Source organism: Cherax quadricarinatus, chromosome 22 (genome assembly GCF_038502225.1).
Source record: "Cherax quadricarinatus isolate ZL_2023a chromosome 22, ASM3850222v1, whole genome shotgun sequence".
Taxonomy (NCBI): domain Eukaryota; kingdom Metazoa; phylum Arthropoda; class Malacostraca; order Decapoda; family Parastacidae; genus Cherax; species Cherax quadricarinatus.
Genome location: NC_091313.1, coordinates 7,807,292 through 7,821,379, shown reverse-complemented (window position 1 = coordinate 7,821,379; position 14,088 = coordinate 7,807,292). Strand labels below are relative to the sequence as shown.

General features: G+C 39.1%; 1 protein-coding gene across 3 annotated transcripts in view; it reads right to left on the bottom strand.

The window, feature by feature from the left end:
* Cog8 (conserved oligomeric Golgi complex subunit 8) overlaps positions 1-14,088 on the bottom strand; it is a 79,424-nt gene that overhangs the window by 64,233 nt on the left and 1,103 nt on the right. For 2 of the 3 annotated variants that reach the window (XM_070087475.1, XM_070087476.1), the window contains exons 2-3: positions 7,265-7,336; positions 4,538-4,676 (exon numbers count right to left, since the gene is read on the bottom strand). In XM_070087475.1, coding sequence (XP_069943576.1) covers positions 4,538-4,676; positions 7,265-7,284 — 159 coding nt within the window. In that variant the 5' untranslated portion in view covers positions 7,285-7,336. The remainder of the gene's footprint in view (positions 1-4,537; positions 4,677-7,264; positions 7,337-14,088) is intronic. The other variant, XM_070087474.1, reaches the window with a different exon arrangement.

Genomic DNA, 14,088 nt, shown 5'->3' with positions numbered 1-14,088 from the left:
GGCTGCAGAAAACAATATGAAGTTCAACGATGAGAAATTTCAATTACTCAGATATGGTAAACATGAGGAAATTAAATCTTCATCAGAGTACAAAACAAATTCTGGCCACAAAATAGAGCGAAACACCAACGTCAAAGACCTAGGAGTGATTATGTCGGAGGATCTCACCTTCAAGGACCATAACATTGTATCAATCGCATCTGCTAGAAAAATGACAGGATGGATAATGAGAACCTTCAAAACTAGGGAGGCCAAGCCCATGATGACACTCTTCAGGTCACTTGTTCTATCTAGGCTGGAATATTGCTGCACTCTAACAGCACCTTTCAAGGCAGGTGAAATTGCCGACCTAGAAAATGTACAGAGAACTTTCACGGCGCGCATAACGGAGATAAAACACCTCAATTACTGGGAGCGCTTGAGGTTTCTAAACCTGTATTCCCTGGAACGCAGGAGGGAGAGATACATGATTATATACACCTGGAAAATCCTAGAGGGACTAGTACCAAACTTGCACACGAAAATCACTCACTACGAAAGCAAAAGACTTGGCAGACGATGCACCATCCCCCCAATGAAAAGCAGGGGTGTCACTAGCACGTTAAGAGACCATACAATAAGTGTCAGGGGCCCGAGACTGTTCAACTGCCTCCCAGCACACATAAGGGGGATTACCAACAGACCCCTGGCAGTCTTCAAGCTGGCACTGGACAAGCAACTAAAGTCAGTTCCTGATCAGCCGGGCTGTGGCTCGTACGTTGGTTTGCGTGCAGCCAGCAGCAACAGCCTGGTTGATCAGGCGCTGATCCACCAGGAGGCCTGGTCACAGACCGGGCCGCGGGGGCGTTGACCCCCGAAACTCTCTCCAGGTAAACTCCAGGTATGACTGGAGGGTTCAAGGTTTTTGTTACATATTAATAAAAAAGTAAACTGTCAATATTGGCTAAATGTGGGAAGCTTCCATATCTTTAACTACACTCCTTATATTTATGATGTCACTCAACAAATTACATATACTGTACATTTTTTATAAATACTATTTATGTTTGCCAACTGGTTCTTATGGACAACCATGAACATATGGTAGTGCTTCAGCATTATCAGAAAGCTATGAAAATACTGTCCTAATGTGTATTTTTATTTCCAATTTATTTATTTATTTATTTCCAATTTGTGCACACATACAGAGGTACAAAAAAAATACAGATAAGAGCAGTATGCCAAAGCCACTTATACTATGCATAGCATTACGGGCTGGCTTAAAATTAACTTAAGATTAACTAAGCAATGATTATTATTATTATTATAATCAAAAAGAAGCGCTAAGCCACAAGGACTATACAGCGCTGCTACTAAGCAATGATGAAATCAGTGATAAAACATTAATGTAAACAGATAACTATAAAGCACAAGTGAGTATTACAAAGACAGGTCATATGGTTGCATTCAGTTAGGTAGTGATTCTGTTAGGTAGTGTATTTAAAAAATAATAAAGTTAGATTGGGTTTTAGGTTTAACATTTATGTGATATAATTGTGAGAAACATTTAAGATATACAATTTATAATGTTCAGTTATTCAGTATTTATTTGGTTTTGGGTGAGTAAGTAATCTTTGAGAAGAGACTTGAATTTATAAACAGGTAGTGTTTCTTTTATATTTACAGGTAATGAATTCCAGATTTTAGGGCCTTTTATGTGCATTGAGTTTTTGCATAGTGCGAGATGGACACGAGGAACATCAAAGAGTGATCTGTGCCTTGTGTTATGGTCATGTGTTCTGTTGAGGTTGGCAAGGAGATGTTTGAGGGGAGGGTTAATATCAGAGTTAAGTGTTCTATGTATGTAATAGGTGCAGTAATAAGTATGGATGTTTTGTATGGTGAGTAGGTTTAGTGTATTGAATATTGGTGGAGTGTGCTGCCTGTAGTGAGAATTTGTTATCATTCTAACTGCAGCCTTTTGTTGGGTAATTAGTGGTCTGAGATGGTTAATTGTTGTTGAGCCCCATGCACAAATTCCATAGGTGAGATAGGGGTAAATAAGAGAGTGATATAGGGCCAGGAGGGCTGACTGTGGAACATAGTACCGTATCTTCGATAGTATGCCTACAGTCTTGGAAATTTTCTTAGAAATTTGATGTATATGTGTATGAAATTTGAGTCTATTATCAAGGTGGATTCCTAAGAATTTTCCCTCTGTTAGTTTTGTGATAGGTGATCCATTTATCATTATGTTAAGAGGGACATCTGTAGCTCTGTTACCAAACTGAATGAAGTATCATTAGTATTTTTATTAGGCCTGAATCCAAATTGGCAGGGGTTGAGTATGTTTTGGGAGATAAGGTAGGAGTAGATTCGTTTATGAATTAATTTTTCGAAGATTTTTGAGAGAGGGTGTAAGTTGGATATTGGCCTATAGTTATTCAACTCTGTTTGGTCTCCTCCTTTGTGGATCGGAGTGACCCTTGCTATTTTGAGTACTGTAGGGAAGGTGGAGGATTCAATGGATTTGTTAAAGAGTGTTGCAATGATTGGTGATAGCACTTGTGACACTTTTTTGTATATAAGGGGTGGTAAGGTATTTAAATCTCCTGCCTTGTTTTTTAGTGCGTTGATAATAAGGGAGACTTCGTATGGGTTAGTCGGAGCTAGGAACAGTGTGTTCGGGTAGTTGCCGGTGAGGTAGTCATTTGGTGGGGTATCTGAGCTTGGGATTTTATTGGCAAGGTTTTGTCCTATAGTGGAGAAGAAATCATTGAGTCTGTTTGCTGTTTCTGTTGGTGGGAGTTGGGGTTCATCTGTTTTTGCTAATTTTATTTCGCTATTTCGTGATATCTTTTTTGTTCCCAGAATTTCTGATAGGGTTTTCCAGGTCTTTTTTATATCACCTCGTAAGTTGGATAATCTGTTCTCATAATACAATTTTTTTGCCCTTCTTATCAGGCTGGTTAGGATTGACGAGTAACGTTTTGTTTGGTCTCTGGTTATGTGACCCATTCTGTACTGTTTTTCATACTGGTGTTTTGTATTTATGGATTTGAGAATGCTGGGTGTTAGCCAGGGACTGTTCAGTCTCTTTGCTGTCATCTGTTTAGTTTTTTTAGGGCAGTGCTTGTTATAGAGGTATTGGGTTTTTTTTAGAAAATTATTAATACATTCGTCAATATCTGTATAGGTTTCTAGCTCAGTGTGCCAATCAATGTTTGCTATTGCTGTTGTGAAGTTATTAATGGCTGCCTCATTGTGAAGTCTGAAGGTGACTTTAGTAGTGTCTTGGGGTAGTTTACCAAGAGTTGTTATGAGGAAAGTAGGGTAGTGGTCTGTGGTATTATCTGTAATTATGCCTGATTTTAAAGGGGATATGGTGTTGGTCCAGATGTGGTCAAGTAGGGAAACACTAGTCTCTGTAACTCTTGTAGGTTTTGTTACTGTTGGTAGTAACATACAGTTACTCATTGTGTTTGTGAATTCAGTAACGTGTGGGTCCTGGTCTTGCAGGAGATTTATATTGAAGTCATCTGAGAGTAGTAAGTGATCTTTGTTCATGCGTGCATCAGTTATCATACTTCCTAGATTTTGACTAAATTGGCTAATGTTTGACTGTGGAACTCTGTAGATGTTTATCAATGTGAGAGGTTTTTGTAGGTACTTTGATTTGAATTTAGCTATTATATATTCCCCATGTTCATCCCTTGTGCAAGTATTAGTGATACATTCTAGTTGGTCTGAGTAGTATATGGCTGTGCCACCCCCTTGTTGATCTGGCCTACAGTTGTGTATGGCTGTGTAACCAGGAATGGCACAGACATCTGTACTATCAGGCTTTAGCCAGGTTTCAGTTAGTGTAATGATGGACATATTGGCATGTAAGGAATTTAGTAATGCTATGAGGTCATCGTAATGCTTGCTTAAAGATCTGATATTGTAGTTAAATATAGTTATGTTGTTGTTGGCACTGAGAAGTGCCTTTGATTGTTCTGCAGTGTAGTAATTACAGTTACTGTTTGATTCATTTAAGTCATTAAATAAGAGGTTGGTATCAGGATCAATGCTTGTAATCATAAGATTTGTAGTGAATCTATAGTTTGAATTAAGTATAAAACAAAGTAAATAGTCTTAAGCTAAAAAATAGCACCTGGATTATTTAACAAATGTAAAATAATGAGCTAAGGGACTAATACAAATAAAGTGATGATCAAATAGTGGAGCTTGGGAATATGATAGTAGGTAGTACTATAAAGGTAATTTTTTAAAGTTAGAATTATAGTATAAAATTATAATATAAAAGGGACTAATATAGGTTGTGGTGACCAATAAAGTGGTAATCAAAAAAATGAGCTTTGGAATATAAAGGCAAAATTGTGAACTTATTCTACTTTAGCACCTAAGAATAGCACCTTGATTATTTTAACAATTGTGAATATATAAACTAGGATAGTTATATAAAGCTAAAATAAAGGAGAAAACATATAAGGGACTAAAATTAAGTAATGGTAAGCAAAGTTAAATGGACAGATGTTCAAATTGTTCTACTTACATCCTTATAAATTGCTCTGGAGCAGTCTGCAGTATGGATAAAGGTCTTGTAGTTTGTGTATGCCAAATCTCTGGTTTGATCTAAAATGGCTGATCTCTCCTCCCGCAGATGAGCACCTTCCTTTGCTAGATATAATAACCTTATTATTCCTTTATTATCTAATGTACATTATTTATTAAAACAAATAAAAATCAACTGCTCATTTGCAATAATGCTTAAATGGATAAATAATGCAGGAATGACTCACATTACTTTTTTCTTTTATATTTTCATGTTTGTATTGATGACATTCTCTGAGAAGCAATGGGAGTGTTAAGCACTACAATTGTAACATCTCTAATTTAAAGCAAAAGTTGTAAAAGCACAATTTTAAAAAACATATAATCAATAAAAATACTATATATATTTTTAAACACACTATCCGTCTCCCATCGAGGTAGGGTGTCATTTCCCACCAAGGTAGGGTAACATCTCCCACCAAGGAAGGGTGACATCTCCCACTGAGGGAGGGTGATGTCTCCCACCGAGGTAGGGTGACATCTCCCACTCAGGTAGGGTGACGTCTCCCACCGAGGTAGGGTGATGTCTCCCACCAAGGCAGGGTGATGTCTCCCACCAAGGCAGGGTGATGTCTTCCACCAAGGTAGGGTATGTCTCCCACTGAGGTAGAGTGACGTCTCCCACTGAGACAGGGTGACATCTACTGAGGTAGGGTGTTTCCCACTGAGGTAGGGGTGACCCAAAAAGGAAGAAACACTTTCACCATCATTCACTCTATCACTGTCTTGCCAAAGGTGAGCAGATGCTACAGTTCAGATGCCCCTCCAAACTATAAATATTCCCACACCTTCAGAGTGCAGGCGCTGCACTTCCCACCTTCAACACTAAGTCTGGCTAACCTGTTTTCCTGAATCCCTTCACGAAATGTTACCATGCTCATCAAGTCCCAAAAACCATTTGCCTCCACTCACCACTACCTAACATGCTCATACATTCTTGCTCGATGTCCAAGCCCCTACAGCTTTTCCTAGGATGACCCCTACCCCAACTTTCCTCCATTACAGATTTATACACTCTCCAAGTCATCTTATTTTGTTCCATCCTCTCTAAATGTCCAAACCACCTCAACAATCTCTCCTCAGTCCTCTGGATAATACTTTTAGTAACCCCGCACCTTTCCCTAATCTCCAAGCTATGAATTCTCTGCATAATATTTACACAACACATTGCCTTTAGGCGACACATTTCCACTGCCTCCAGCTTCCTCCTTACTGCAACATTCACTGCCCATGCTTCACACCCATATAAGTGTTGGCACCACTGCCCATGCTTCACACCCATATAAGTGTTGGCACCACTAAACTCATACACTTCCCTTTCTGCCTCAACAGATGCCTCAGGGCACTACCCACCTTTTTCCCCCCTCACCAATTCTATGGTTTGCCTCATCTTTCATAGACCCATCTGCTGACAAGTCCACTCCCAAATATCTGAACACATTCACTTCCTCCATACTCCCTCCCTCCAATCTGATATCCAATCTTCCTTAACCTAAATCTCTTTCCTATGCTCATTTGTCCACCAACTTTTGCAACTTCTCTTCAGAATCTCCCAAAAGCAATGTCATCAACAAAAAGCAGCTGGAACTCCTACTCTGAATTAGATTCTGCATATTTTAATCCCACACCTTTCCCCAATACCCCAGAATTCACTTTTTACAACCCCATTTATAAACATGTTAAACAACCATAGTGCCATCATGCATCTCTAAGGTCTACTTTTACTGGAAAAACATCTTCTTTCATACATACCCTAACATGAGCCTCACTATCCTCTTAAAAACTCTTAATTGTTTTCAGTAACTTACCACTTATTCCAAACACTTGCACCATCTGCCACATTGCTCCCCTATCCATCGTACTATATACATACTTTTTTTTAAATCCATGAATGCAATAAAAACTTTCCTACATTTATCTAAATATTATTCACTTCAATGTAAACACTTGGTAATCACATCCCCTACCCATCTTAAAGCCTCCATGTTCATTAGTGAACCTGCTCTCTGTCTTACCCCTAATTCTTTCAGTAATAACTCTACCATACACTTTACTTGGGAAATTCAACAGGTCTATTCCTTTATAATTTTTATACTCCCTTTTGTAACCCTTTCTTTCATACAAAGGAATTATGCATGCTCTCTGCCAATTCCTAGGTACCTTCCCCTCTTTCATACATTTACTGAATAAAAGTACCAACCACCACTCCAAAACTATATCCCCTTCTGTTTTTAACATTTCTTTCTCGATTCCATCAATCCCAACTGCTTTATTCCCTTTTTTTTTACCCACTGCCTCACGTACCTACCCCACACTCACATCTGGCTCTTCCTCACTCCTAAAAGATGTTATACCCCTCTGGCTAAAGCATCAAATCACTGCCTTTCTTTCCTCATCAACATTTAACACCTCCTCAAAATATTCCTGCCAGTTTCGCAATATTGCCAACTCCCCATCTAATAAATTTACCCTTCTGTTTTTAACGGTCAAATTCACTTGTTCCCTAGGCTTTCTCAGCCTATTAATATCACTCCAAAACTTTTTCTTATTTTCAGCAAAATCTAACAGAACCTCCTCTGCTCTTTCCTTTGCTCTCTTTTCACATTTAGGACTGTGTGAGTGAGGGATGGATAGAGGAGCATGGATGGATATAAATGTTTGTCATTACCTAGTTTTTCTACACCACATGATGCTAGCTGTATGATGTAATTGGAGAACTCCTCACTGTCTTTCCAGGAATCTGAAAAAATACCAAACATCAGATTCAGCCTCAACAATAGTAATCAATTGGTTACATATACTGTATCAGCTAATGTTACCTGCTGTGAATTTGTCAAATGCTTGGTAGATTGTCAGAATGACATTTAATTACTATTTTTCTTTTTTTCAACTCGCTGGCTGTCTCCCACCAAGGCAGGGTAACCCAAAAAAGAAACACTTTCACTATCATTCACACATTATCACTGTCTTAGCAGAGGAGCCCAGATATGACAGTTTAGATGTCACTCCAAACAGTCAATATCTCAAACCCCTCTTTTAAAGTGCAGGCACTGTATTTCCCACCTCCAGGACTCAAGTCTGGCTAACCGGTTTCCCTGAATCCTTTCACAATATATTACCCTGCTCACACTCCAACATTATAGTGTATTATTATTCACAGACAAGAGCTAAACCCACATTATTGATGGTATACAATCCTGACAAGTTAAAAATACATGTGCAACACTTAGTTATCTTTAGTGTCAAAATGTTTTGCCCACAGAACAGGCCTCTTAAGTCAAAAGCAGGTGAATAAAACACTGGAGACAGCACGTGTCATCAGTCCATTAGCCCTGGTAAGAGGAGGCCAGTCCCTCAAGCCTGAGGCTTGAGGCACATTACAGAACCAACCTATCAAGAGTGACAACATAGTACACCTGGTGCAGTCACTGGACTGAGAAGAAATCTCCAAAGAAACTGTACATACATAGCCTAAAGAATGCCTGTGATCTCACTGATACTAAACTACCGATTGGTCAGAAGTCTCCGATATTTCCCTACTGAAGAAGACTTTCGCTCTATTATTATTAGTCATTGGGGAGTACTAAACCCAGAAGTGCCAAACAGTGTCTGAGGAAATAGGAAGCATTCAGGTTTAATACAAGGAAGAAGACAGTAGGTCCAACTCCGAGAAATAAAGCCCTTCAATGGCATCAAGGATTCTATGAGGGGAGAACTCATCCATATATAAATATAACTTTTGGTTATATTTTAACAAGTTCCTGAACCTGCCACCTGATGTCAGTGATTTGAAAATTTGATTCCTCTAAACAGCTAAAAGAATAATCTCAATGGAATAAGTCAAAATTACTTTTTAAGGTTTCCCTGCTTTCTGGAATAGGGATAAGAAGGTGAGACAGTGTGTGTGTATCCCTGAAGCTGGTGTTGGTGACACAATCAACAGGTTGGATAATATCATGCCAGGTAATGGGAATAAGCCCATTATCTATCTCAGTGCTGGTGGAAATGATATTGAGAAGGGTAGGAGAGAAGAGCTGCTAGAAAAGTACAGGTCAGCTATAGATTTAATTAAGTCTAAGAAGGGGAGTGGGCAATGAATGGATGTCTAGGGCAATTGGTGTAAATTGCTGGCTAGACAAATATTGCAAGGACCTTGCAATCCCATTCATTGACAACTGGGACAACTTTTATGGCAAACATGATATGTATGCAAGGGATGGGACACATCTCTCTGGGGAAGGGGTGGCAGCATTTGCCAACTCAGTCAAGAGGGCCATTGCTGACTTGTCTAGGACTTTAAACTGATAGAAGATAGAGGTATGAATGTGTTGGAAACAGGTTGCAGCACTAGGGTTGAAAACAGTAAATGTTTAAAAGACATTATTCATCATAAAGTTACAAATAAAGACAAAAGAACTGATCAGCAAACAAGGGAAGATAGTAGAGGGTAGTGAGAGACTAGATCCCTTAAGGTTTACTATACTAATAGTAGGAGTGTAAGAAATAAGATAGATGAGCTAAAATTAATTGAAAGTTCAGGAAGCATTGATATTATTGCTGTGACAGAGACCTGGATCAATCTGAAAGATAGAGAAATGCCTTCTGAATACCACATACAAGGATATAAATTATTCCACACTGATAGGGTCAACAGGAAGGGTAGTGGAGCAGTGATGTATGTCAGAGATAATTTAACTTGTTGTGTTAGACAAGATATAAAATTAGAAGCATCAGCCACTGAATCTGTGTGGATACAGCTTCTCCAGGGCCATGAAAAACTAATCTTGGGTGTGATTTACAGGCCCCCAAACCTTGACAGGGAGTGCAGTAAACTTCTATGGGACAAAATTTGTAAGGCATCTACATATGAAAATGTTGTGCTAATAGGAGATTTTAACTTTAGATAAATTGACTGGACAATTTGACAGGAAATTTTATCAAGCAACTTTCTTGATACGATTCAGGATTGTTTTTTAAAACAGTTTGTGACAGAACCAACTAGAGGAAATAATCTGCTTGCTTGGTTCTTGCCAACAGGAAATCACTAATTAATAATCTTGAGGTTAATGATGAGCCTGGGAAAAGTGATCACAAATCACTCAGTTTTAATATATCATGGAATTACCCTAATAATGGAAATCAAATCTCTGTCCCTGACTTCCGCTTCCCTGATTTCATAGGACAGAAATTACCTGGGTGGGCTGAACTGGAATAATCTGACTATGGGTCAGGTAGGTGGTGATGGTTGCCAATATGATGTTTTCCAGAGCATTGCTCAAGCTGCTCAGACAACTTATGTTCTGAATAGAGAAATCAGATCAAGCAAAAATGATCTTAAATGGATAAATAATAGATTAAAACATCTCACTGGTCAAGAGGGAAGCATATATAGGCAAATCAAAAAAGGAGAGGGGCAGTTAAGAAATCAATATATATTCAGTTAAAGAGAGAGAGAAAAGGGAATAAGAAAAGCATATGAGGTTAAATTAGCAAGGAAATAGAAGGCTAACCCAAAAGGATTCTTTCAGGTATACAGAAGTAAGATTAGGGACAAGATAGGCCCACTCAAAGGTTACTTGGGTCAGCTCACTGTCAGTGATAAGGAAATGTGTAGGATTTTTAACACTTACTTCCTCTCAGTTTTTACACAGGAAGATATTAGCAATATTCCAGAAATAATAAATTATGTAGAACACAATGATAATAAACTATGCACGATTAGGGTCACAAGTGACACAGTCCTTAGACAAACAGATAAATTAAAACCGAATAAATTCCCCGGCCCCTATGAACTGAATGCAAGGGTTCTATAAGAGTGTAAAGATGAGCTTAGCAAATCTTTGGCTAATCTTTTCAAATATCACTACAAACTGGTATAGTGCCAGATAAGTGGAAAATGGCAAATGTGATACCTATTTTCAAAGCAGGTGACAGGTCCTTAGCTTCAAACTATAGACCAATAATTATTAAAATCATGGAGGAGCACTAAACCTGTAAGGATTATACAGCACCTGGGGGGGATATGGAAGGTATTCAGACTCAATTTAGGTAACTGAAGCACAGATCCAATTCCCTACAGCAAGAGCCCCTCACCAGCATCAAGGAACCTCCCTTGAGGGGGTATAGACCAATAAGCCTAACCTCCATAGTGAGAAAATTTATGGAATCAATAACTGCTGAGACAATTCGTAGCCATCTTGGAAGGAATAAATTGATTAATGAATCTCAGCATGGTTTTACGAAATAGTGTTCCTGTCTTACGAATTTATTAACCTGAACCAGCATGGTTTTAGAGCAGGACGATCGTGACTATCACAGCTGCTGAACCATTATAACAGAATTACGGAGGCACTGGAAGATGACCAAAACGCAGATGTGATTTACACAGATTTTGCAGATCACGGAGTGATAGCACACAAAATGAGGCAGATGGGCATTACGGGGAAGGTAGGCAGATGGATTTTCGGGTTCCTAACACACAGAAAACAAAAAGTAGTAGTGAGGTCAAAAGCTCAGTGCCCCAAGTCACTGTCCTGGCACCTCTGCTGTCTCTTATCCTCATAGCAGACGTAGATAAAAACACCCGGCACACTTTTGTATCATCATTTGCATATGACACTAAAATAAGCATGAAAGTCACTATGGTAGAGGACACGGAAAAAGTACAGGAAGATATAAGCAGGGTTTTCCAGTGGGCAGTGGAGAAGAACATGACGTTCAATGGTGCTAAGTTCCAGCTGCTTAGGTATGGAAAGAATGAAGAACTTAAAAGGAACACTATATACAAAACTCAAGAGGGTCACCAAATAGTGCGTAAGGAACACGTAAAAGACCTGGGAATAATTATGTCAGCTGACCTTGCTTTTAAAGATCACAATAAGACAAAGATCACGACAGCCAGGAAGATGACGAGGTGGGTATTGAGAACTTTCAAAACAAGGGAAATAATGCCGATGGTGACACTCCTCAAATCACTAGCGCTCCCTCACTTAGAATACTGCTCAGTGCTGACGGCCCCGATCAAAGCAGGAGAAATATCGGAGTTGGAACAAATACCTAAACTACTGGGAATGCCTTCAAGTCTTGAACATGTACTCATTGGAGCGGAGGACAGATACATGATAATATATACCTGGAAAGTACTCGAGGGCCTAGTCCCAAATCTGCAGACTGCCATAACAACATACTGGAGTGAGAGATATAGGAGGAAGTGCAAAATAAACCCAGTGAGGCGCAGGGGTGCGGTGGGGACAATAAGGGAACACTGTATCAACATCCAGGATCCCAGACTATTCAACATCTTACCAGAAGATATCAGAAACATGGCTGGAACAAGTGTAGAAACCTTCAAGAGAAAACTGGACAAGTATCTTCACCAGGTGCCAGATCAACCAGGCTGTGATGGATATGTGGGGCAGCAGGCCAACAGCAGCAACAGCCTGGTTGACCAGGTAAGCACCAGACGAGCCTGGCCCATGGCCAGGCTCAGAGAGTAGACAAACTCTCGAAACTCTTCAAGAGTAAAGGTAAAGGCATTTTTAAGAGGTAGATCATGGTAATGAATATGATATTGTGTATATGGACTTCAGTAATGCTTTTGATAGAGTCCCATATCAGAGACTATTGAGGAAAATTAAGACACAAGGAATAAGAGAATTTTTTTCCAGGATAGAGGTGTGGTTGACAGATAGGCAGCAGAGAGTCTGCATAAATGGGAAGAAATCAGAGTGGGGAAGTGTCACGAGCAGTGTTCCACAGGGGTCAGCGTTGGGCCCCTTGTTCACAATCTACATAAATGACATAGATGAGGGGATAAATGGTGACATAAACAAGTTTGACAATGACACCAAAATAGGCTGTCAAATTCATTCTGACAAGGGCATTAGAGCACTCCAGGAAGATTTGAATAGACTGTTGCAGTGGTTGGAGAAGTAGCAGTTATAGTTTAATATAGACAAATGCAAAGTTCTGAACACTGGACAGGAAAATAATCATGCCACATATAAGCTAAATAATGTAGATCTTAATATTACCGATTGCAAAAAGGATTTGGGAGTTCTGGTTAGCAGTAATCTAAAACCAAAACAACTGCGCATAAGTGTTCACAATAAAGCGAAAAGAATCCTTGGCTTTATATCAAGAAGCATAAATAATGCGAGTCCTCAGGTTGTTCTTCAACTCTGTATATCTTTGGTTAGACCTTGTTTAGATTATGCTGCACAGTTTTGGTTACCATATTACAGAATGGATATAAAAGCACTGGGAAACATACAAAGGAAGATGACAAAGTTGATCCCTTGTATCAGAAATCCTCCCTACAAGGATAGACTGAGGGCCCTGAATCTGCACTCTCTAGAAAGGCGTAGAATTAGGGGGGGATGTGACTGAGGTGTATAAATTGAAAACAGGAATAAATAAAGGGAATGTAAATAGCATGCTAAAAATAAGTCGGAAAAATTCAGATTCAGGAAGGATATAGGATAGTACTGGTTTGGTAAGAGAGTTGTAGATGAGTAGAACAAATTCCTCAGTGCCATCATAGAAGCTAAAACATTGCATAGTTGTAAAAATAGGTTAGATAAATACATGAGTGTGTGTGGGTGGGTGTGAGTTGGACCTAACTAGCTTGTGCTAATAGGTCTGATGCCATGGTCCTTCCTTAAGTGGATGTGACCTGACCTGACTAGGTTGAGTCATTGACTTAAACCGGTAGGAGACTTGGACCTGCCTCGCATGGGCCAGTAGGCCTGTTGCAGTGTTCCTTCTTTCTTATTTTCTTATGTGGTAAATATGTCTTTTATTCCTGGATCAACTTCAGAATTATTTATTGAGTTAAGCTGCCTGAAATTGATGTGAATGTGATACAGAGATACTGATTTGAGATACCGTAGTTTTTATTTATGCAAATGTAAAACAAAAATCTAATGTAATCCAATGCAACCTAACCTAACCTATATTAATAAGTGATACATTACTGTTGACAGCAAAAGCATATGATAGTGTATTGAAGAAGTGGTGAAAGATAGTGTAGTGGAGGTGATGGTGTTACCATGGTGAGGCTACAACCAGTGACCCAGTCACCCAACACTGGAAGCATGCAACATTGGGTTGCTGGTTCAATGTGATATTTTTTCTACAGGAGGAAGTGTTTCCCATGTTATGGATATGCACATGTTGTGGATAGGGTGTAATATTGCTGGAGTTCTGACTTAAGAATAACATACATATTCACTTATTACTTACCAACAATGTATGCTTAGAAAAATTATGTATATATACATGTTTATTGCAGCCATTGTATATATGCTCATGGCTCAAGTGGTAGTGGCTTTTGATCAAAACTGAGGAACTCAAATTCAATCCCCAGAAGAGTGGAAACACTCGGGATGTTTCCTAACACCTGCTGCCCCTGTTCACTTTTTCTCCAATTAGTAAGTAGTTAAGTTTACCTAGGCAGAGGTACACACAAGTACAATTATTATACATAATAAA